The sequence below is a fragment of the Cyrtonyx montezumae genome, unplaced genomic scaffold (assembly GCF_038088225.1).
Source record: "Cyrtonyx montezumae isolate F1298 unplaced genomic scaffold, pur_monq_1.0 scaffold_13, whole genome shotgun sequence".
NCBI classification, from domain to species: domain Eukaryota; kingdom Metazoa; phylum Chordata; class Aves; order Galliformes; family Odontophoridae; genus Cyrtonyx; species Cyrtonyx montezumae.
In genome coordinates, this window is record NW_027071859.1 from 34,712,859 (window position 1) to 34,736,456 (window position 23,598).

General features: G+C 36.6%; 1 protein-coding gene across 4 annotated transcripts in view; it reads right to left on the reverse strand.

Moving 5' to 3' along the window:
• Window positions 1-23,360, reverse strand: part of MAP3K7 (mitogen-activated protein kinase kinase kinase 7) — a 47,971-nt gene extending 24,611 nt beyond the window's left edge. For 2 of the 4 annotated variants that reach the window (XM_065731006.1, XM_065731005.1), the window contains exons 1-11: window positions 23,047-23,356; window positions 11,878-11,988; window positions 10,324-10,389; window positions 9,410-9,455; window positions 8,742-8,880; window positions 7,516-7,640; window positions 5,539-5,667; window positions 3,107-3,237; window positions 2,600-2,681; window positions 1,504-1,655; window positions 713-872 (exon numbers count right to left, since the gene is read on the reverse strand). In XM_065731006.1, the coding sequence (XP_065587078.1) occupies window positions 713-872; window positions 1,504-1,655; window positions 2,600-2,681; window positions 3,107-3,237; window positions 5,539-5,667; window positions 7,516-7,640; window positions 8,742-8,880; window positions 9,410-9,455; window positions 10,324-10,389; window positions 11,878-11,988; window positions 23,047-23,136 (1,231 nt within the window). In that variant the 5' untranslated portion in view covers window positions 23,137-23,356. Of the gene's footprint in view, window positions 1-712; window positions 873-1,503; window positions 1,656-2,599; window positions 2,682-3,106; window positions 3,238-5,538; window positions 5,668-7,515; window positions 7,641-8,741; window positions 8,901-9,409; window positions 9,456-10,323; window positions 10,390-11,877; window positions 11,989-23,046 lie in introns of those variants that run through there. The other 2 variants (XM_065731010.1, XM_065731007.1) reach the window with 2 other exon arrangements.
• Window positions 23,361-23,598: the final 238 nt, after the last annotated feature.

Below are 23,598 nucleotides of genomic sequence, written 5' to 3' on the forward strand. Positions count from 1 at the left end.
ATTGATGAAGAAAAGGGATAAAGTATTTGCCAAGTACAAACATTTTTATTAGATCGATCTTCTGGGAAGACTGAAAATTGTTTTTGACATAAAATTACGTATTTATGCATACACATAACTTCCAATTCACTCAAGGACTCAGTATTTAGACACGACAGTTTATGGCTACCTGAAGCAAAGCACATGGAGCTAATTTTCTTTTTTAACAAAAGATATTATACTTTATTCATCTGATAAATAAAATACACTTATCGTTCTGAAATATGTCAAAGTGGATTTTAAAACTTATTTGGGAACATACTGACTGTTAACACCAACTATCCATTTTTATATATTAGAGGAATAACTTCAAAGAAAATGCTATTTTATAAATAATTATGATAGATGCAAAAGATAAAGCTTGCGTACTTGGAATATGACTGATATTTAGAAGTCTCTAAAAATGATTTTAGAAAGGTGAAAGTCTAATTGAACAGAAATAATCTCTTCTGCGACCTTAGAAGTACCTAATTAAAGTACCTGCCTTGCAGCTAAATGTACAACATCCCACTACAGATAATGAAGGATGAGAAAGATCACACAAAAAGTTGAAATATTTTCACGCAGCTAATTTTATTAACCTTTCATAAGACTTTTTCTCTCTTATTTATTTGTTTTAAAATAGTCTTCCTTTCTACCAATTCCTTACTCTAACCCCCAGACAGAATTTTACCTGTGGTAGAAGGTATTCTTGCTTCTATTTCGGACATGTCAGCACTCATCCTTTTGGCTTCTCCTGAAACAAGAGCTGACTGTGGTCTCCCACGAACATCTGACAAGCTCTCCACACTGCTCCCACGAGACGGTGGTAAACTCAAACGGCCAGGATCACCCTGTTTCAATGGTCAGAATTTTAAAAAGAAGGAAAACGAATCTGCAGAAGCTTCCATATAATATACTCAGTATGTAGAGTAAAATATACTTCTACAACAGATTTAAAAACCAAGCAAATTTTTTAAATGGTAAAAATTTAAACTATTATGGCACGTAAGAACCAAATATCTTGTAACATGTAAAGAACTAAATTTACTCTAATACAAATTGGGTATAATTAGGTCAGTATTGTCAGAAGAGAATATTTGTATTTATCCATTGCACTTGAAATAAAACAGTGTTTTCAAGAGTCACCTCAATGTATAATCCTTCCACGTTACACTGAACTTCTAACTCTAACTTAAGGTAATGATATTCAAATGCAACTTTTTTTAAACCTAATGAATCCCCTTAAATCAAATTAATGCTTTTATTTTTTATTTATTTCACTGAAAGTACTTCTTGAGAGCCTTCCAGTTTCTTTTTGGAATCATTTAGTGTTTTTCCATCCACTTTCATGCTTCTTTCTTATAAGTAATTGAATCCATTTTTGTAATATTTTTTAAAGAAAATACACTAGTATTGCAGGTAGACTTCTGTCCATTTCATCAATTTCATGATTACTGTTCTAAATTACAGACATTCACTTACCGGCTGCTTGGCTGTATTTTTCATTTGCTGTGCCAATTTTGATTCTAGACGTTTAATAGTATCATTGGTAGAAGCTCCTTGGAAGTCATTTGGTTCCATGTTTGCATCACTTTTGTTACTTGTATTGGTGGAAGTGATGTCCATAAATGAACCTGTAAATTCATAGGAAGAATACATTTCCTTTAAAAATCCTAATGTGTATTTCTTCTCCTCCTTCTCAGAAGCTTAAGGTAACTTTTAATGAAAGGAAAGCTGCCAAACTGTAACAGATCCCTAATTAAAAATCTGAAGAGGAGTGGGTGGAAGACAGAATATACAACTAACTACTACAACTACATTTGAATTCATTCTTTAGCTTCCTTGGAAACAGCTGGAGTATATGGTAAATTAACAATACAACCAGCAACATAATTCACAATTAATGATAAAGTCCATCATTTGTTACAGAGGAGCACAATACTTGAAAAAATAACAACCAATAAGTATTCATAGTTTAAACTTATAAAACATATCCTACAATCATGTGCTGAGAAGTGGAGAACACCTAGTAAAGTCAGTAAAATGACACAGCAGAAAAGATTTTGAAATATAATTTGCAGGTCATTAAGTGGTAAAGTAGCCAAAAAAGCTCTATTCAAAATAGAAGATGTTTGGAGGTAGAAAACAAATTAGATAGCAGAAGGTAAAGACAACTGGAGTGGGAAAACTTGTCTATAAAATCAGAGGACAGAACAACCTTAATTTTCTAGTAAAACTGTTTCTGTAGGAGAAACGTTACCTGACAGCCCAGTCTACATTTTGTTCTACTCCTCCTTCTATAGTTTTCCTTGTTCTTCATTTAAATTGCTGTACTTACTGCAAGAACTACTGCAAGTTTGCCCATTTTCCATTGAAGACATACTTTAGCAAAACTATTTGTATAAGAACAATAAATATGGTATGAGGTCTTAGCAAAAAATGGATTCCTGCCAATACTTAAGATTTTAGAAAGGTTATCTTTTCTAATTTGAGTTCAAAATCAAGATGAAACTGTATTTTATAACCCTTCTGTGCCACTTCATGTTTCCATTGTTTTCTCTTATTTATACAAGTGTACCTGTACTAGTGGCAGAGTTGCTTTGCCCTTCATCTGAATACTGGCAAGGGTACTGCAGAGGTTCATCAGCTCCTGGAAAGTACTGTGATGATAAACAGTGTTTTAATAAAAATAAAAAGTAATTGCTTTATAGTAGTATGAATGATACTTTATAAAATAATTCATAAATACAATAAATCTGCATTGTACAAAAGACTTGATTTAGAAAAAATAAGTCATTATTTAAAATAATACATTAAAATATATCTATGACTCCTTTTACTAATTTCTCTATGTTTGTTATAAACAAAATACCCTACTCCTCCCTTAAAGAAACAAATCACTCCTCTTGACTGCAGCAATTTGATATCTTTTTCTTTTTTCAAATCAAAAAGGGGAGAGAGGAAACCATGAGCCTGTCACTCAAGTGAGATAAAAGGTAAAAAAAAAAGTGAGATACCTATTGCAATTCAATTTCTCATCTGAATAAGTTAAGAAATGATAAAGATACTAAAACAAACATAATACCCGCATCAAGTGTGTCATTATTTTAACAATTTCCTCCATGGAAGGTCGTTGTGAGGGATCCTTGGACCAACAACGGGTCATTAAACTCTCAATTGGTTTAGGTAAGTTTTTGATCAGTGGTGGTCGAGTACCTAAAAATGAAATCATAAGAAAAAGTTAAGCAGACTTTAAAAAGAGTGACAGTGAATAATATCCTTCTGATATTTTGCTAAACAAGTACAGGAAAAAATATAGATAACTGTAGTCTGAAGGAGCTGGCCCATACAACGGACAATGTTCCTTTTGTCTACAAACAAGTTACAGGCATATAGAGAAACAAAAATTAGAAATAAAATGATTTTTTTCCTTCAGTAGTTATCTGCATAAACTCACTGACTGACCGAATACAATGTATTGCAGTGGTACTTAAAATTGCTACTGAATATGTTATGGCTTTCTGCAGAATGAAGCTCTAAGCAGGGAAGTGTCAGATGTCTCTGATATCTAATGCTGAACTCACACACAAAAAATGTATTTTTGAAGCTGCTTTTGCTCTTCCTGAAAAGCTATTAAGCAGCAGAAGCATCAGTTCTGGATGACTTTTTCATGGACTCTAGGTATTTTCAATTATCTATTTTATTTCAACTGTAGTATAACCTATTCATTCGGGTTTGTTTCATTTTCTACTCATTTTATTATTTTAACAACAAATCCAATTAACAGACATCCAGTTGTGCTTAACACATGAGATGTAGAGATGTTTTGCAAACAAAGCAGTGAGTACTTAAAAATGTAATAGTTGTAATAAATAATACATGAATTAAGACAGTGTAGAGAATTAAAACAAAAAGACTTTTTAAAAATCAAAGTGGAGTTTTTCTTCCCTTATTTACAAAACTGAGCAAGGCCTTCTGACTTACTACATTCACATTTACAGTTACTGCTTTTATTAAGTTTCTCATCAGGTCTGATTCAATGACTTGTGCCCTTGAAAAACTGAAATGGAGAACCTCTCTCTTCACTCAAAACTGCTACTTGGAAATATTTTTCCTTGTGTACCACTGACTGTAATGCTTATCCATCCTACTGATGCCTGCCAGCTTTAAGTACTTCATCAAACAAGGTGCCTATTCTCACCTTGAGTTTCTATCATTTAGTATGATTTTCATTTACGGAAACAACGATTCTCAGGCACAATACCAGTCATCATTGTTTGCTTGTTAATTAGATCTTCCAAATAAGTTCATTCAGTTCACTCTTTCTTTGTCGGTGGCTTTCACAAATGGTAGAAACTCTTCTCAGACATTCAGTGAACAATATCGCTACCATTACTGCCCTCTTCTTACAACTTTGCTTTGCCATGATAACTGAAAGTACACTGTTAAAACAGTTATACTGCTAGAATTAAGATACTACAGTCTATTATTCTGACTGACATTTACCACTGCTTCATCCATTTTAATCCAATAATTTCTCCTGTTTATTATCATAAAGTACTGGGAACAAGGCTCTGTTCTGTACAGTACATAGCACAGTAAAGTCCTGCTCCGTGGCTGCAGGATCCTAGATAAAACAATTCAGATGGTAGAATAATAATGATTAAAAAGATGAAAAACAATGTAACATTTTTAATACCTTATGGTAAAGCTGAGTTTGGCAGCTTTTAGCATTTTAAAATATGGGCTAAGTTACTTGAACTCATAGATTCATAGTGTAAATGCTCATTTTTAAAAAAGCTCTGTATGGGAACTGCTGAATCACGGCCTGAACCACTGATTGGTCACCTGGGGTGAGCACTGAGTCAGCCATGGGCGCACAGGTGGAGGTGATATACCTGTGTGAGTGGAAGGGGTGGAGCCTGGCTCCACCTCTCCCAAACCCCATTTAAGGGCTGACCACCACCAGAGAAGGAGCTCTTCTCGGAGATCCCTCCTATGTGGAGTCCCCTGTGAGCCTTGACATCTTGAAGGTGAGCCATCTTCTCTTTTGTATTATTTGTATCCCATCTATATAGAACTACCCAAAATATACTATCATCTATACTATTTTGTTGTGAAGTACCATCCTTGGGAGTTATTTACCTCACAAACTCCAAGTAAGAAAACTGCAGTTTGTCTGAATAAAATAGCTATTTTTTTTTAAGTACAAGACAGACCATTGTCAAATCTTTTAAAATGAGTAATTGTAATAAATGTACAGATTTTGTCCCTTGTTTATTCATACAGTAGCTATATGTAGCAGAAAATGCAAACGATGTATCAGCCAAATAACACAAAAACCACACTAATGCAGAAGAGTTAGTGTCTTAATATTTAATCTTTATGACAGAAATCCTTATTTAATAAGCTATAGAAATGAAAAACTAGTAATTTAAAGATGCCTGCTTCAGAATGTTTTGCAAATTTATAGGTGAAACATACAACTTAAGAAGCAGTTAAACATTTTCAACTCACCATTGTGAACTGCCCACATTATGCGGAAAGCTGGACCACCAATCTCATCAAAAGGTTTCCTGCGGGTGATTACCTCCCAGAGAATAATACCCCAACTGAAAACATCACATTTTTCACTGTAATTGCTACCTGGAACAAATCAGAAATATACTCTGTTTCTTTTCTATGTAACTTTTCTATAACTCATTTTTAATAAGTACAGTTTCATGTGAAAAATAGCTCTATATTCTTCCTTTCACCTCATATCTGCTTTCTTACAAAAAATAAGGTTTTCTAAAGCTGTTTGACTCAAGCTAACTTAAGTCTGAAATCATTAAAAATTACTTACAATTACTAAGCCTTTTTAGATCTTGATTAAAACATACAATTAAAACTAAAACAGTACCAAAATATTACTGCTTATCCCACTGTTTATGTAGCAGTACATGCAAACAAGTATAACAATTGTGACATAATTTTAATACTCTTGTAATACATTATACTTTAATGACATTTCCAAGACTGATTTGATATGCTGCATCATAGAATTTACTGGATTCCTTGGTCTTTCCTTTATACTGATTCTTGCAAAAAAGACTTGTGGCATCAACAGTAACACCTTTCAGGAAAAGGTACATAAAGCCAACTGCAAACTGGAAGTTTTTGCTGCCATCCAACAATAAATTTCTGATAAAATATTTCTTTATTCTGCCTTGCTGAATTCACATAGCAGAGAAATTAAGACAAGCACTGTAAATCCCCACTACAGTGCTCTTATTTCAGAATCAGTTTTTACTTTTTTCACTCAAAACCAAAATTTTGCTTTAACACTAATAGTGCAATAGATAATTTCTAAAATAAAGACATCTCTAATTTACACAATTTCATTTAATAGTAAACAAACATTAAGAAAGGAACCACTTCTACCCAAAGTTAAAGAAACAAGTAGGTGCTTGAGTATAAAGTGACATAATGGAAATTTTTTAGGCACCAGAGAGAAACAGAATCCTCCTTGGGTGATCCCCAAAGTTACAAGCAGAAGAATAAGGTACCTCCAAAATAAAAGCTCCAAAGTTGGTGCCCAGGAGGAAACCTCTCCCAAAAATGTTAACTGTGGACACTGCAAAACAGAACACCTGCTTTCTGAAGCAGGAAGATGACATCTCCAGACCCCTCTAGTAATCACAATCAGTGCTGAAAGGTATTTAACTTGTAATCAAATGACAATTGAATTATTTCCCTAGTAATAATGAAGAAATGATACCTATCTAATTATCAACCGACAACAGCCTTTCCCAGCTATTCTCGAAGAAAGCTTGTATTCTTACTTAGTTAAATTAACTGTTAACAAGTTTCTCAGTAGGCAGGAAAGAGGAAGTACATCAAACCTCAAGAGATGAAGTAAACTAAGAAAGAGACACAAAGTGAACCAGACAAAAATGGAATTACAAGAAAGTGGTGGTTTGAAAATGAAGGCAATTATGTTCAATTTAGTGACACTAACAGGCAAACTCTAAAGATAAAAACTGAACAGAATAGGGAGTGAAAGTAATAACAGTACATTTAAATGTCAGGAAAATTTGAAATTACTTAAGAATCTCAGAAATAGCACAATACTTGTGAAATAGCCCTCTATTACTTAGATTTACTTAGTTATAAAATAAGAAACAACAGCTGTCTAAAGGTATCCCTTAAGTAAAATGGAAATGACATGAAGGTCCCACATCTTCAAGTAATTAATGGTATAACACTAACATGATTCAGTTTGTTTGGTGCTGCTCTTTGAAACTTTGCATAATTATTTGGCAACTTACAAACATATAGATTTTAAAATAAATTTAGTGTTTTGCCAAGACACTTTCAACTGCCATCTCAAACTTCAATATGACAATTGAAATAGAAGTACAATTAAATGTAGTTTTTATTTCCTATACAAATACATTCAAAGTTGCATCCCTAGAAAGAATGTATAATAACAACACCATAAATTATTGTTACCTTCAAAAACTTCAGGTGCCATCCAAGCAGCACTCCCCTTGTTGTTGGTCATATGTGTTTGAATATCACAGGCTGTACCAAAATCACAGATCTTTAGAACTGTCCCCCCAGCTACCAAGAGCAAACTGCCAAGGAAATTAAAAAAAAAAAAGTAAAAAAAATCCAAGTTGTAGGATGAAATAGCCTGGTGATAAAACATGACATTTTTACCCCAAAATGATTCTAATATAAATGAATATCTGCTTTTGCTACTCAATGCTTTAGTTTTGTAATTTGAGAAATAAGTAAGACCACTTGTACTTAACCTGAGCATATAAAACAGTTTTCAAATCAAATATACTTTCTCATTTATTTATATTTCTATATCATACATATTTCTTCCATGCTAGATTTTTAAATATTCTCAGTAACAATCCACTAAGGAAATACTGATAAAATTTAATCTTTCGGATGGGAGAGAAGGAAAAACAAGCGCTGTAAAATTTTTTGCCAAAATAATGCTGATTAAGACTCCCGTTAATGTCAGTCAGTGTAGTAACTTAAATCTTAATCAAAACTGGGGATACAAGAAAGAAGTCAAGATTCAAAGTGTGACTTCACACTACCATATTCTAAGGTAGAAGTGCTGGCAACTACCAAAAGTGGGTGATCCTGCAAATCCCTGTTTCCAGCAAACCTGTGGAACCAGATCCAAAGGTTGTATGGTTCTAAGATGAGTCAGATCAACAAACTGCCTGGACAGAATAGATATTCATCTTTATTTCATTGAAAAGCGGTGAGAGATTTTGGCTATGGGTAGTGGAACGGGCAAGAGGAGAATATAGAAGAACATGATCATGTCAGATTAAATATGACAATATCAGATTAAATACATTAAAACCAACCAACCCAATACTCTCTTTCTGAGTACCACTACTCATTGTAAAGCTGGGACACTTTACAAGCCTCTGAACAGGAGCCCTATCCCTATGAAAATCCTTTCCTGTGAGAAAGGTGAGGAACAGGATGCTTTTCTGGTGTAACAAAAATATAGTAACTACAATTTGTTTCCTGTACCACACACTATCCCTCTGTAACCAAAGCTTCAAACACACAGTTTTCATTTAGAATACAGTACAATACATGTATTATCACTTAAAGGTATTTGTGTAAAATACAATGAAATTATTAAAAACGATTTTCAATTCAAATTGTAAGAAAAAATGGAATACAAGCAATAAACCTACTTTGGTGGTTTCAGGTCTCTGTGAATTAGGGCCTTTGGTTTCATACTGTGAAGATATGCCACTCCTTGGGAACACTGTAAACACCAACTCATTGCGTGTGCAGCAGTATAATGAGGCAGAGGTTCAGCACCATGCAGCACTGCAAAACAAAGGCACAAACTAAAAAGAACTTTATTGCATATTACAACAGATACAATGGAGTTAACATTTCACAATCAGAAAGCAGTACAGAACTTATGTACTTATCACTGCAACTTAAAATACCCATTTTCAGACTGTTAAATTAAGGGAAATGCTAAAATAATATCTAAGTTTTAGTATGTTTCTCCCAATGCTTTTATTCTGCCAACCAGTGATTAACAATATGAAAGAAGTTAGACTTTACCTCTTCCTGAGAACAATTATGTTAAACAACTACAGTGGAAATTTACAAGTAACGAAAGAGTTTATTCAGATGAAGTTTTTCACAGGAAAATCTTAAATGATTTTTACAGGTATTACCAATCTGATATCAATACACAAATTAATAGGCTTAAAAGTAATTTTTAGAAGCACACTTCTTGCTCTTCAAGATTATTTTAAGACATATGTATGAAATGACATATCTTAGACATTTTCGCTAACACCAGTACTTCAGCTCCAGGAAGATATATAAAAATGATACTCACCATTGTATAGAGAACCTCCTTCAGCATACTCCATAACGAGACACACCTTTGATGAGAGGGGACAAAAAATATGGATGCTTTAAATGGAGGGACAGAAAACAGATTTTGTAAACCATAAGTTCTTCAAGAGGACCTGCAGTGTTCCACAACATAGCAAGTAGAACATTTAAATATGAGGTAAAGTCAGGCTTACTGTAAACAAAAACTGTAAGTTATGAAATAAGGGAATGTACTTTCCCCTTCCCTCCCTCATCTTGAAAATCAAATGCTATCTTTAGACTGCAATTCATTTGCATTTACTGTTTTCTCAGAATGGCTTTCAACAGTTTCAAGTACTAGGTAAAATAAATAAGTAATTCTAAGAACAAAGTTATGCAGCATATTTTAATCATTTATAAATTCCACATTAGAATTAGTTAAGGATGTATTTGTCCTGTACTTGCTTTTCTGCTTTCAGAATTTTTGGGACTGTTTGCAGCAGTGGCATGAAGAGAGCAAATCCTGAAAAATGTAGGAGAACAGGATCTGATTTACAAACTACAATTCTTGTGTATTTCTGCATTGCTGATTTGCTATTAATAGGACTAAATGTCTGAATGACACCGCATATGTAATAGGCGAGATGTCATTTTGACAAACTGAAATATAATCAGTGTTTAAATTTTTTTTTTGAGATTTTCTTGAAAAAAATTATTTTTCCTAACAAGAGAGAGAAAACAACAGAAAACATAGCAGAAAATATCAAGCAACATACAGCCTCTATCTATATCTGTATCAATAAGTCTTATTGTGGCTCAAACGTACCAAATTGATACAATGCAAACTTTTTTGTGTATAAATCACACGTTTGCACCTTGATGTTTGCACACAGTGAGCTAGTTACCTTTCATCACACTGACAAAGCTGTAACTTACTGGGTTTAAACAGGCTCCATATAACTTGACAATATTGGGATGGTTTACTCGTGACAGTTGTCGAAGCTGCAAGACAAATCACACTTAATTTCAAAAAAAATGCTAACATTTTATTTTCACATCTATAATTCATACACAACAACAGCAACTGAAGTTTTATACATCTGCATAAACCTCGGTGGTATTTAAGAAATTACAAGCTTTTTTTGCATGTTAATATATATAATCAGATCTGTATCTTACTGAAACTGAATTTAAATGAAATTTTCAAGAAATTAAATCTAAAGTTTTTTTTCTTTCCTGGTGTAGTAAGAAAATTAAAATCATAAGCACTGTGCAACTCCGGCTTTTTAAAGGTTTTGTGGTCTTGTGCTCATCCTTCAAGTCAGACTGCCTAACCTCATAAGTAATCTGAATCATAATGGCTTTATAAACAATAAAGTGAGCTACTCTGGGGAAAAAAAATGCCTCAAGCCTATAAAGTATGCCACTGGGTTTAATATTAATGTGACAGTTCTGAGAGCCTACTGCTGCTTGTACTGAGTGTTTAGGAACATGCCTACTACAGAGAGGAGACTATTTTGCACTGATTTTTTCTTGACTCTTAGATAGAAGTAAAGGATTTTTTTTTACTTTATGTAGACTTCTGAGGCAGCTTATGCTTTCTGCCATTTGGTCTAGAGATCTAATGGCACTTTTTCTGCGCACTTTAGATGTAATAAAACTGGAATATTACATCTGATGCTTGTACTGTGTAGGAATTCTTGAATCCCAGAATTTATTAATAACTTCTGTGATTCTCAGATCTTCTAACACATAAATGCTAAGAGACTTGTCTGATCTACTCAGTATTAAATAAGTCTCAAATTATCTGAAAATCTGAAAATTTATGATGGTAATGAACAGCGTTTTTACATAAGAGACTTCTAACAAATATACTTCCTTTACTCCTTAAATACGTTACATTTTTAGTTCAATGACTGAGAGATGTTTTTTGTACATCCTGAATTTTGTATATCCCGAACATCTTAAGATTCTTACTAAGCAGCATGACACAATACACCTCATTTGAAATACCTAGCACTTAATTCTAGAAAGTTTACATGTTGGGAAGTTTACCCGTATATCTGAACTACTCAAAATCTTTCTAAGGAAATAGGCATTGAATGGATGAGTGATTTGTCCTTGAACATTTCCCATGTATTAACAAACCTACACATAAAAATGACAGAATGATTCAAGCCACTGATTGAAGAGCCTAGCTCAAGAACCTGAAAGTACTAATCCAGGATGCTAATGGGTATTTGAGCTGTGTCTTGACTTCACAATGGGACAGAATCTAAACATGGCATTTCCTCTGCTTCTCTTTTCCTCTTTCCTTCAAGTTTTTATGGGAGTGAGCTAACGGAGGTGAAGTGTGTTCTGACTATCCTAACACTGTACTGGGTACCATAGGCTGCATGGACTTTGTAAAACAGACATAGTTTTTAATACTCAATATGAAAAGAAAACAAGCTCTACCAAAACCCGTGATTGCCAACAAACTTACGGTACCTCTACAATGAAAGCTTTTCTTTCAGATTCACTTTCTATTTGTTTAATGGCTACATCCTTAGCTCGCCATTTTGCCTTGCAGACCACACCAAAGGCTCCTCTTCCAACAACCTAGAGCAAGACGATACAAAACACTTCAGTTAAAACTTGATATGGTTTAATTTTCTGCTCAGTTTAACTTATTTACCTTCTGCACTATACTATGCTTGCTATCAATAGAGGAATTCAAACCTCTGAAATTAAAATGCATATGCAAAAAAACTATATAGAACTATCCTGAAGTCTGGATGGGATGTTCAATATGAACACAATTATCCTTCCACTTTCTTGCAGGTGCCTCAATAATGTGAGAAACAAAAAATTTTCCTGTGAGTCCTGGACGTAAGCACAGTGTATAATTATCTGTATAATTATGGTTTGTCCATTGTTGTTGATGTCTGCTGGAACCACACAAAAGGTAATACAAAGCCATATAGGAGCTATAATCTCCAGTGCAATTCCACAGAAGCTGTAGTAGCCACTTCGCTATATTGTGTTGTCCAAGAAGCCTTTAGAAATAGAAGACATTTGTGAGGAAGCTTGCTATTTAGAACAGTTTTTACAATCTCAGTATGACAATGAAAGCAGTATGGAGAGAAATGTCCTTTCTCTGTGAGGTTTACTTTCAGTTATGGGTAAGCTATAAAACACTGTAAACTGAAATTTCACTTCTTTTACTGCACTGTTTCAGGGGAAAAACAGCAAGATACAGGAACAAAAACAAACCATGTATATGCAATCTGAAATTGAAACAAGACTATCACCAACAGTGATTCCAGGTTCTACAGGAAAGCAAAGACAAGTAGATATATATGTATATATATATGCCTGAAAGAGACAGGTGGAAAGGAAGAGGAGAAAATGGAAGGTAAAGAAAGGCCTCAAAAAGAGTGCAAGGTGAAACAGGTGTGAAGGATGGGAAAAAAGGAAAGGTACAAGGGGCTTGACATTGTTCTCAGAATCAGTAGTTGGCCACTGCAGCCTTCCTGTGTTGGTTTTAATGGCATTCTATGCTTATGCTATTAGTTCTTGATTGTAACTAATTATATACGTATCTTTGTTATGCAATAAAGCTGACACTTATAAGTCAATGAGTGCTTTTTATTTGGGGGGGGGTGGATAAAGGAGAAGAGGAGTGGGAAGAGAAAACAAGGGTGGAGTGGAAGCATTTAGAATTGTGATTATAATAAAGGCGTATTATGGTAGAGTTTAATTTTACTGAAATGGGTAATGCACACCCACATGAATACTATTTTAGTTTAAAAAACAGACTTCTCAAAGTTACATTCACTCCGCACTAGAGTCATATTTATTTATAACTTCATACAAAAAAGAAAAAAAAGAGGGAAAAGATGCTTTGGAGAAAAAGGAAGAGAATATAAAAAAAAGTCACAGTTTTAAATGATAGACAAACTATTTAAGCCAGCAAATCTGATCCTGCATCCACATTATAAACATTACAGTGATTCTTACAGGATTGTTAGTGAAGTTGCTCCTTAACAAAATGATTTCTTACGAGTAAAACATAGTTTGGATGAACTCAGTGAGTAACTGCACATTCCCAATGCTTGAGCAATGCAAAGCACCTGCTACCTGAATGCTCATCCTTTGAGGCAGAAATAGTTAACGGTTTCACCTCAAAAAATTGAGATGGCCCACCTGTATAGTAATAGCTTGGAAAAGTAGATGTGAAGGCAATATAGTGGCCAGGAGTGTACAAGTGTCAGACTGAACCTGCCAAGGCCCTGTGTCACAGTGACCTGTGACTACCAGGCATGTAAACTATGCTCTGGTGAGGTTCAGCCTACTAGATTTCATAACAAATACATAGTGAAGCTGTTTTTCCCTGAGAACAGAGGCAGATGTAGCTAAAGCTGCAGGTACATAGCTCAAGACCTAGTTCAATTTCATTCAATCTACAATCAAAGGCCCAACCTGAAGAGAAAAACAAAACAACCAATATTTCTATAATAAGAAAAGGAGAAGTACGTGAGATCTTTCTGAAAGGTCATTTATAGATATGAAAGATGGCTGCCCAAGAATGGTGATCAGTGGCTTTTTTCTTTTCTGGATTCCTTAATACGCTCAAAAAAATATTTTCTCTTCTACATCAGAGCACAGCCAGCCAGTCTTCTCACCTTCACCCACCACAGAACTACAGCACGTCCACCACGTGCTGCATTCTATCCCCAAAAAATAACATGTTGACTGTAATGCCTTTCTTCAGCTACAGTGTAGGAACAAGACTCCTCTCATGATACAACAGATACCAACTATTTTCTTGTAGCCCACAAGAGAGCTTGGAAACCTGGAGCCAAATAAATGATCATTTACTGCAGAAAAATAAATGGGAAACAGTGAGTCATCTGAAGACCTCAAGACCCCAAGTCTATTTTGGTAAATCCTCTTCACACTTTGACCATGCTTTGAATAAAAATACCCAAGTTATCGACCTTGGTAGCTCTCCACCTCCTTCCAGTAGCACATGTGAGGTGTCCTTCTCAGCATCCCTCCATACCCTTCACAACCAGATGGACAGTTTATGAGAACTCTCAATCTGTTGGTACACTGCAAGTTTGCACTTCATAAAAGCTAAACACATTGAGACCAAGACCAGCTACTGAGCAAGCACAATTAGATAGCAGTCTGCTCACAGCCCAGCAGTACTAAGGAAATGTTAAATAGAGCAGGATGTCGCAGAGCAACTCGTGCATGAAGTGCACTGGCACCAGGAACACAGTTCCAAGTCTGCTGCTACTCTGGAACATAAAGAAACCCAAACTGATAGAGTAACTGAGAACTCTGTCCTCTGCTTAGGGAAAAAGAACTGTTTGTCCTAGCAGAAGACAACTGGCTTTAAGGCCAAGTGAGTACCCTTACTTATATAATTAATCTTTTCTAACTATAGCTTATAGCTCTGTTCTATTCAATCCAGTGATGTGGAGGAAGAGGAAGGAAAACCACCCTAAGATACTTCAAACCCTTCCAAAGATTTTGAAGATATCACACAATCCAAGGGTATCAGATCAATTAAATGAAACAATTTGACTTCTGTATTTTTAACTTAGCCTAAGTCATTTACAACAATATCTGATAAATGAAGTTTACTTTTTGAGAGGCTATTTATCTTTCCTTGCTGAAAAGATTTGTGTATCTATACATTCTCTACAGCTATCTGGAAGGAGGTTGTAGTGAGGCAGGGGTCAGCCTCTTCTCCCAGGTAACGGTGACAGGACAAGAGGTAATGGCCTTAAACTGTGTCAGCAGAAAGTTCAGGTTGGATATCAGGAAAAATTTCTTCACAGGAGTAGCGAGGCACTGAAATAGGCTGCCCAGGGAGGTACTGAACTAACTGGCCCTGGGGGTATTTAAGAAAAATGTAGATGTGGCACTGGGGGGCATAGTGAGTGAGTATGGTGGTAATGAGTTAACAGTTGGCCTAGATGACCTAAGAGGTTTTTTCCAACCTCAGTGATTCTGTGATTCTATGAGATTTACAAACATATATAAATAATAGTAACAAATATCTCTTGTATTTGATTTTACAGTCAAATCCAGCCCATAAACCAATACAATAGCATACTCTGCTCTGAAGAGAAATCTATGACTACCTGAAGAATTAACATGAAAAATCTGTAAATAAATCCTACTGATCAGATGCACTTGAGTATGTCCTACAAAAAAAGAAAAATAATAATAATAATAAAATAAATCAGTGTCAAGTGCAAACAGGAAGAGTTTACCATACAATGCAGTCAAGGTTTCATAACAATTTATCAGATTTTATGCCTGTTTGTGCAGAGGCTTAAACTTCAGGGGAGGACATGAATATAAAAAATATTTATCTGGGATACAAGGAAAATAGAGAAGAAAAAGCAAACATCAAGAGCAATAATGGATCAGACACAAACTTGAAGTTTACTGAATACAGTATCCCACAGTATGCCTTTCTTACATAAAGGAAAAATATTTACCGTAAAAGACATTCTTATAAACAACAGAACAAATCTAGTGGTGGAATCCCCTCTCATTTCATTTTCTTCCTTTTAGGTTTTCACAAAATTTATTCTTTAAAGGACTAAGTGTTGGAATTCATCAGAAGAGTTCAACAAAGGCACTAAGTAAAGTTTCCTTCAACACCGTGTGCTGGAACTAAGTAACTTAATAGCACAGGAGGGAAGCGCTGTCTGAACTTTAATTTCTCCGTGCTCATTCCTTCTTGTCCCCTGCTGTTGGTGCCACACCATATGTTTGGGCAGTAGCGCATATTCTGAATGATATGAAGCACAGTTAATGGAATTATTGACACAACAAATCAATAAACAGCAGTTGATCCGTAGCACCGTGTACGTTTGGAAAATAATCTAAAAATAAACACATTCTTTTACCAAAAGACTTTGGCCCTTTAAATATCTTATAAGAAAGAAAAGGAAAATACAGGGCAGATTACAGGTTTAGAAGTAGAACAGGGTGCTTCTACTAATCCACATAATAATTTGTCAAGAATCGCTAAGTTAGTACTTGACACATTTTAAACTGGCAGAAACGCTTAAAGAGCTTTGCAGATCAGAAAGACTGTATCTGAATATATTCTACTCTCTATAAAACTCACATAAGTAAAAAGTTATGTTTTAGTGTGTGACAAAACAACATAGCAAACGAGAGTGCCATTTGCATGTTTTCCAGATCGTGTATGTAGAGTCTTATTTAAAGAATATGAACTATACAGGATCCATGGAACAAACATTACCTCTGCCTCTGTGTACAAATAGTATCAAATGCTGTACGTAAACAAAGATACATGATACTGACTAGTAAGTATGTAGACTATACCCACTGCTAAGAATGTAGACTAGAAACCATGTAGGAAAAAGAAAATGCAGATACATTAAGGACGTATTTTGTACCAAGTGACATGAAAAGTGTTACGTTCCCTAACCAAACAAGAAAAATACACGAATAATACTACATGTACTCAGATGCACTATTCCCCTGTCAAATGTCAAAACCTTAGAAAGATTAACTTCAGTTTTATATCAGCTGTTTTCTGCATTATGTAAACAAACAGAAAGTTTTCATCCCTATCCATGAGGTTTCCATGTGATTTAGCTCTGTATGTTGTCTTTCTAAAAAGACATTGCTGAATATGCAAGGCAATAATAAAACATAACAGCTCCCTGGTTAGCATACAGAGTATTCCTTGGAGAACTGTCTTCATCATTTGCAGCATCTATGCTACACTTTTGTTTATGGTTATGGGAAACAAGACAGGAATTTCCAAATTAACAAAACAGAACAAAACCCACACTTCCAAACAAACAGCAGTCTCTGAAGTGTCTTTAATGTCTGTCCATCTCTTTTATAGCTGGCATATTTGGAAATGAAAGATTCTCTGAAATATCTGGAACCCTCAAGCTTCATATATGATAAAAGATGGAGAAAAAAGTTTGACAATGCAAAAAAAAAAAAAAAAAAAGTGACAAAAGAACCCACAAAATCCAGTATAGAGGCCCTGAAATAAATGCCTAAGGTTTCTATCATTCATTGAGGCAGCATAAAATTCCAACTTCTTTTCCCCTGTGCTTGTTATGCTTTATTAAGCAGGTTGAGGCAAATCGGCCCCATGCCATGAATGAGTGTGGCCAATACTTGGGCAGCACTATTATGAAGGAGCTCAGATCTGCCAGTTCTTACAGCTGAGTTCTTTGTCTATTTGTACTAGTGCTCAACCTTTTTTGGGCTTGATAAAGCAAACAGCAACAACAAGAACAACAACAAAAATCACACAACCCCAAAATAAAAACAAACCAAAACCTAAGCAATGACACTAACATCTAGATGTTATATCTAGTTTAAGTTATGCAAAAGATTATAAGAAAAAAGGATTTCCTAATGAAAAATCAGTGATTCAAAAACAATTTGTCTTCTTAACAAATATACTTAATTTCTGTTTCTGCGAACTGATGCAGGCAATCCTTGTTAACTAAGACATCATCTACTGGAGTTGGACAACACTGTACTGCTCTTATTTAGTGACTTGGCTAAACCGAGTTTAGTTCTGTTGTAAGAAATCATTCTTTTTTCAACTTCTTCGTACTTACGTTAAGTAATACTTATGTCATACTTATGTTAAATAATACTTACGTTATATCATACTTATGTTAAGTACTTCATTCTTAACATACTTATAACGCATCTAAACCATTATGTTTGTTCCTAATGTTATGAGTGTTTCCAGAAATTTCTTACTTTTTTTTTTCCTAAGTATGCATCGCCCTGCATATAGATAGCTCACTCATTTTAAGAAATGTGTGCAACTCAAAGATAACAGTTCATCAGGTTATACCTTCATTTTAACTTTTTACATACTGTCAGCCTCAAGAACTGAAATTAAAAAAAAATTATATTACTGCTAATTGAAATTAACAAAGTATTTGTCCAGTGTGCTAGTATTAAACGTTTTGTTCTGTTACAGCAGCACAGATGGGAGATTCTATAGCTTTAGACAAAGTGCTGTGTAAGGCAGCAATCAAGGTAAAGGACTCTAGCATGAGCCTGGCCTGCTGGTCCAGTAAAGACTGGTCTTTGAAAACAAATAATCATGCAGTCAGTAAAGTAGTTGCAGAGTCCATAAGGTGGGACAAGTAAGGGTTGCAGGAAGACTGTTTTGTTTTTTATCCCCCCCCTTCCAAATTTATGATAGCAGATACATTGTCATTCAGTTGTGACAGTACCTCCTGCATTAAGCATGGATGTTCATTATTATCTCATAAATAAAGCTTGCTTTCACCAGCGGCATGCAAGAGCCTGTGAAGTTTATTTCCCAAGCATTCTTCATGAGAGTGAAATAGCAGTGTATTTTAGAGGATGCAGATTGATCCATCGAACATAGGTACATGTGTAGAAAAAAATGTAAATACTTGCATTAATGCTTTAACAGATTGCTAGTGATTTCCTGATGCATTATTGCAATCTAGATTTCATCCACATGAAATTGCTGCTGTGTAACTTCGCCTATAAATTCACACTCCAGTTATTTTCTCACGTAGACGAACTATGAGAATCTTTGCTGATATAACTAAAAAAAGTAGGCCTTTGAATTCAATCAGAAATACATTTAAACTAAATCACAGAAATTCTGGCTTACACTTTCACCATCTACTTATTTTTCAGCTTTACTTTGAGATCCTCACTTTTGAACCTTAAAGTCTCACTTTCTGGAGGAGGTGAGAAGTTGCAGATGTGACTAACTTCAAATGGTTTGCTAATGACTACCCTGCACATTTTAGAACCAAACCTCCTGTGCTCAAATCAGATACCCAAGAATATTGTTCAGATCTCAGCTCACACCTGCAGTTCTTGTCTATGCTCTTGCCAATTGTGAAGATTTCTGGAACAGGTATTCCATAACTGAACACAATTCTCCAGGGATTGTTTTCATAGAAACAACAAGTCTTACACAGACGTAGTAACAGTTTGATGCTCAGTAGTAGTGTACACAAGTCAGTGTTCCCTTGGAGCTCAAGGAACAGAACTGGTCACTGCATCTAATTTACTTTGTAAAGTTAACTACCATAAAGGAGGGTAAAAAGGATTTATCTCACTGAATTCCCAATACGTTTATCTCTAAAGTGCTCTGCTCCTAAATTTCAAGGATCACTACACATTTTTCAGCACACTTCTCACATAACTGATGAAATTATTCAACTGTTTCAAAAATATCTAAAGAAGGTAAGCTGACTCCTTAGCTGCCAGCACCTTAAGTAGGTTTGCTAAAATCAATATTCAGAAAGTGTACCTATTCATTTTAAAGAAAACATTCCCCTATGCCCCCTTTGAAGTAACTACTGTTCAATTAGATCACTGGATGCAAACTTCAACACACATTATATCAGGAGAGTGTTAGAAGCACTTTAAAATAATTAACGTGTCCACTAGTTCAAAACTAACTTGCAACTGAGCAAACTTGGTGATGATTTTCAACCTGTCTATGTCAGGCAGTGCCTGGGCAGGATCACAGCATACATGACCAGATGTGCATCTTCTGGTTGTGCAATCTAAAGCATACACGTCATGTGATGAAGAGGTTTACATTTTGGTCATGTATGAGACTGTCATCAAGTTACAGGATGGAGGAAGGGCTGTGGATTTTCAGGAAAGAGTGGCAGGGAGCAGGTTATCAGAATGATTCAGAACCAAAGTCCAGGTATTGCTTAGATGTGAACTCCTCTAAGGAGAGCAGAAAGCATTACTTACGCTAGATATAAATCAAATGTGTTTAAACAGACCTACTAGGCTTTTTCTTGTTAACTTGATTTCATTTATATTAAGTTTTCAGATAAACTGTGCAGTTTTAACTTATTCAGTTCGTAGTGATTTATCTATCTAACAGATGAAAACTTGAAAGGATGGTCACACAGTCAAACAAAAAAGCTGCATGGCTAAGCAGGGAACATTTCTGTTGAGCCCAAGTTTTAAATTGTTTTTTCCTCTTCTAGTTTTGAACATGCTTCCACCGTGACACAACTTTGATTTAACTCCAACTCATTCTTAATAATTATCTCCATATTTTTCTTTGGTCAAAGCTCTTTTAACAATGAAAGGATTGCTTGGTAAGGAGACAAGTTTGACTTATGTGAAGTAAACTGCAGGTTAGCTACATTATATCGGCACACTTGTGGCAGATAAGACAAAGGATGGTATAGTCTTTATATGATCCAGCAGTGATCAGCTAAACCTAAATGGAAGTGCCTATAGATCTCACATTTATTAGTAAGGACTCTGTGCCTGCAAGTATTTCAGAACTTCCATATCTATTAATAAACCCGTGTCAGAGTGGAACTGCTATCTGCTGACAAGACAGCCTTGATAATACAACAGCAAAGCTATGATTATACAAGCATTCGAGTTTCCACTGTTAACATTTCATTTCAAAACATCTGAAGCTCATCAGGTATATAAAAATTAGACCATTATGAGTACTTACAGACCAGTTAAAGACCTTTGAAAGCTTCTGAATCTGCAGTGAGAATACTGAAATTTTTCATTAAGAGCGTATGTTTTGTTATGACTGTAAAGTTGTTGGAAACTGCACCACAAACTACATCTGTGAACACCCATAGATATGAACCATGCTTAGAACTTGCTCTCCTTAATGTTTTACTGTAGGGTAGATCTTTACTCTCCCACTGTGCAATGACATATAGTCTGTATTCAGCACTATGGTAGCCCCATTGCCTAATAAGTTTCTTGTAGGACAGGTATAAAAAGCATAACTCAAAATGTTACAACAGCTGTCAGCAGCCTTCCTCATGACAAGAACACTTCATCAAGGCTCCCTTGCTTATATTACATGAGATTTGTCACCTCCAACAGAGATACTGCTCTGAGGATAATGCAACTATCACATTAAGCATAAATTGCTGCTTAAGCACCACCTCTACATGCATTTTTGTAGATACATTCCTGTCTCTGCAGGTGTTAGCATGGCAAGTGTGTAGGGCATATCCATGCCCTGAATGCTGAAACTCAGAATGATAAATTCCAGTTATATCAATTACACACTCTGCATTTCCTACATGTAAATGGCAATACACCCCTTGTTAATAGTCTTCCCAAGGGTGCTGTGACAATTAAAGCTTTGCACAGTGTTTTATTCATTCAGAGTACTATGTGTAAGGCACTGCATGTGCTACTCACTTTCAAGAGCCATCACTGGACATATTTTCAGGATGGCTACCTTCCTATCAACTTTATTTTCTTCTTTGGGTGAGGAAAGAGATTTCTCCTAAAAAATGTGATTCGTTCTCTGTCCATTAGTAAGCAATGAACAAACATCAACACATTATCAAGTGCTTTCAGTTCCCAAACACCACAGAATTCTCTTACTTCACAACAGTTAAATGTAGAAAGTGAAAATACTGAAGAGTCAAAAAAAAAATCATGACTGTAATAACTATAGAAAGAAGAAAAAGGCTATCTTTTGGAAGGCATTAGGAGACCTCCCAGCATCTGCCATGGTGAAAGCTGAAGGTACCACGATGCTATCTGAATATAAAATGTCTAGCAGGCCACTTAATGTGAGATACTGCTTGTTATACTCATGAAAGCTACTACAGATGCCTAGATTTACTTTCACAAGAGTATCTTAAGAAGAAAAAGAAAAAAGGTAATAATTACTAAGTCAGTAATCAACAAATAAAAGCACAAAGACTATTTCAGCAGCCTTGGGTGTCTCTTTGGTCCTGACTACAACTGGCTTGAATAAATTCAGTGTGAATCTGAGTGAAGCAGCTTCATGTCAACAGAGGCTTCACCAGAAGACAGAAATCCAACAGGAATATTTTGCGTTTTCCTGAGATTTGAACAGCCCTGTAGTAGATATATATGCTATATACTATATATTTAGTAGAGGAGTCAAACTTTGCCAGCTCCCATACGTTTTGCTTCTACAAGAAATTAAGGAGGCAAAATAGCATGTGTGAAAAACAGCATTGTACCATTCAGATACAACTTCAAATAAAACTTTAGAGAGTCATTTTACCACAAAACTTTGTGCAGAAGAGGGAGATATTCTACGCTACAAGGTAACCCGGTGCCACTTCCTGGGTAACAGTGACAAGTCACAGATGAAGAATTTCAGATCCAAAATTGCAACATAGTTAGCCTAAGCGTCCTTACATCAGTTGGGGTTGCAACTTTGGGACGTGATAAACATACATTCAACGATGCAGATAGATGGCAAGAAGAGTATGCAGAGACACTCAGAAACAGATTTGAGACGAACAACGAAAATAACAGTTCCCCCTTGGGACAGTGCTTGACAACTTTGCGTAATAAAACGGGTGACGTTCTGGGAATTTTAAAGCCCAGAAACGAACACATCCTGCATACACACCAAAAAAGCCCACACTGCAGACATTCGCTCACATGTCAGCAATAAGCGAGGGCCCTGGCAACTGCACGCCCTTCCCTGCCGGGCACCAATGGCTCTGGCACCCAGAGGAACACACAGGTACGCCCTGGGAGTTCCGCAGCCCCTTCCCAGCACGGAGTGCGGAACCCGCGGGCGGCCCCGGGGCGGGCGTCGCTCCGCGAGGCCGCGCCGGGAGAGACCGGGCCGCCACTCACCTCTTCCACTTCGATCTCTTTGTAGTCAATTTCTTCGAAGTTGAGGACGGGGGGGGTTTCAATCATTTCAGCGGAGGCGGCAGCGGACATCCCTCCTCTTTCAGCTGGGGGAGGAGAGGCCAGGGCAGGCTGGGGCCCGCGCTCGGTGGGCCGGGCCGGCGCTAGTCGGGGCGCGGCGGCGGCTCCTGCCCTCCGCGCGGGCGCAGGTCGGGGAGGGCCTGGCCGAGGCGCCGCCGCGCGGGGCGAGGCCGCATCCGCGGCGGCCGCGGGCCTCAGTGGCGGCGGGCGGGGACCCCGCCGGCGGCGCCGCCGCTCTGCATCCCGCGCCCTCCCACACCGCCGCGCCTCTAGGCCGCGGCCTCTCCGGCGCCTCGGAGCTGCCTGGGCCGCGCGTCCCCGGCGGAGGGAAGGGGGCGCCCCTGTGGCCGAAGCCGGCCGCCTCCGCCCGCCCCGGCGGCAGCAGCGGGCGAAGGGCCGCGGCGGGGGGTGGGGGAGCCGCTCAGAGCCGCGCCGCGGCCGCCGCTGCTGACATCAGAGCCGCTTCCTGCCGCC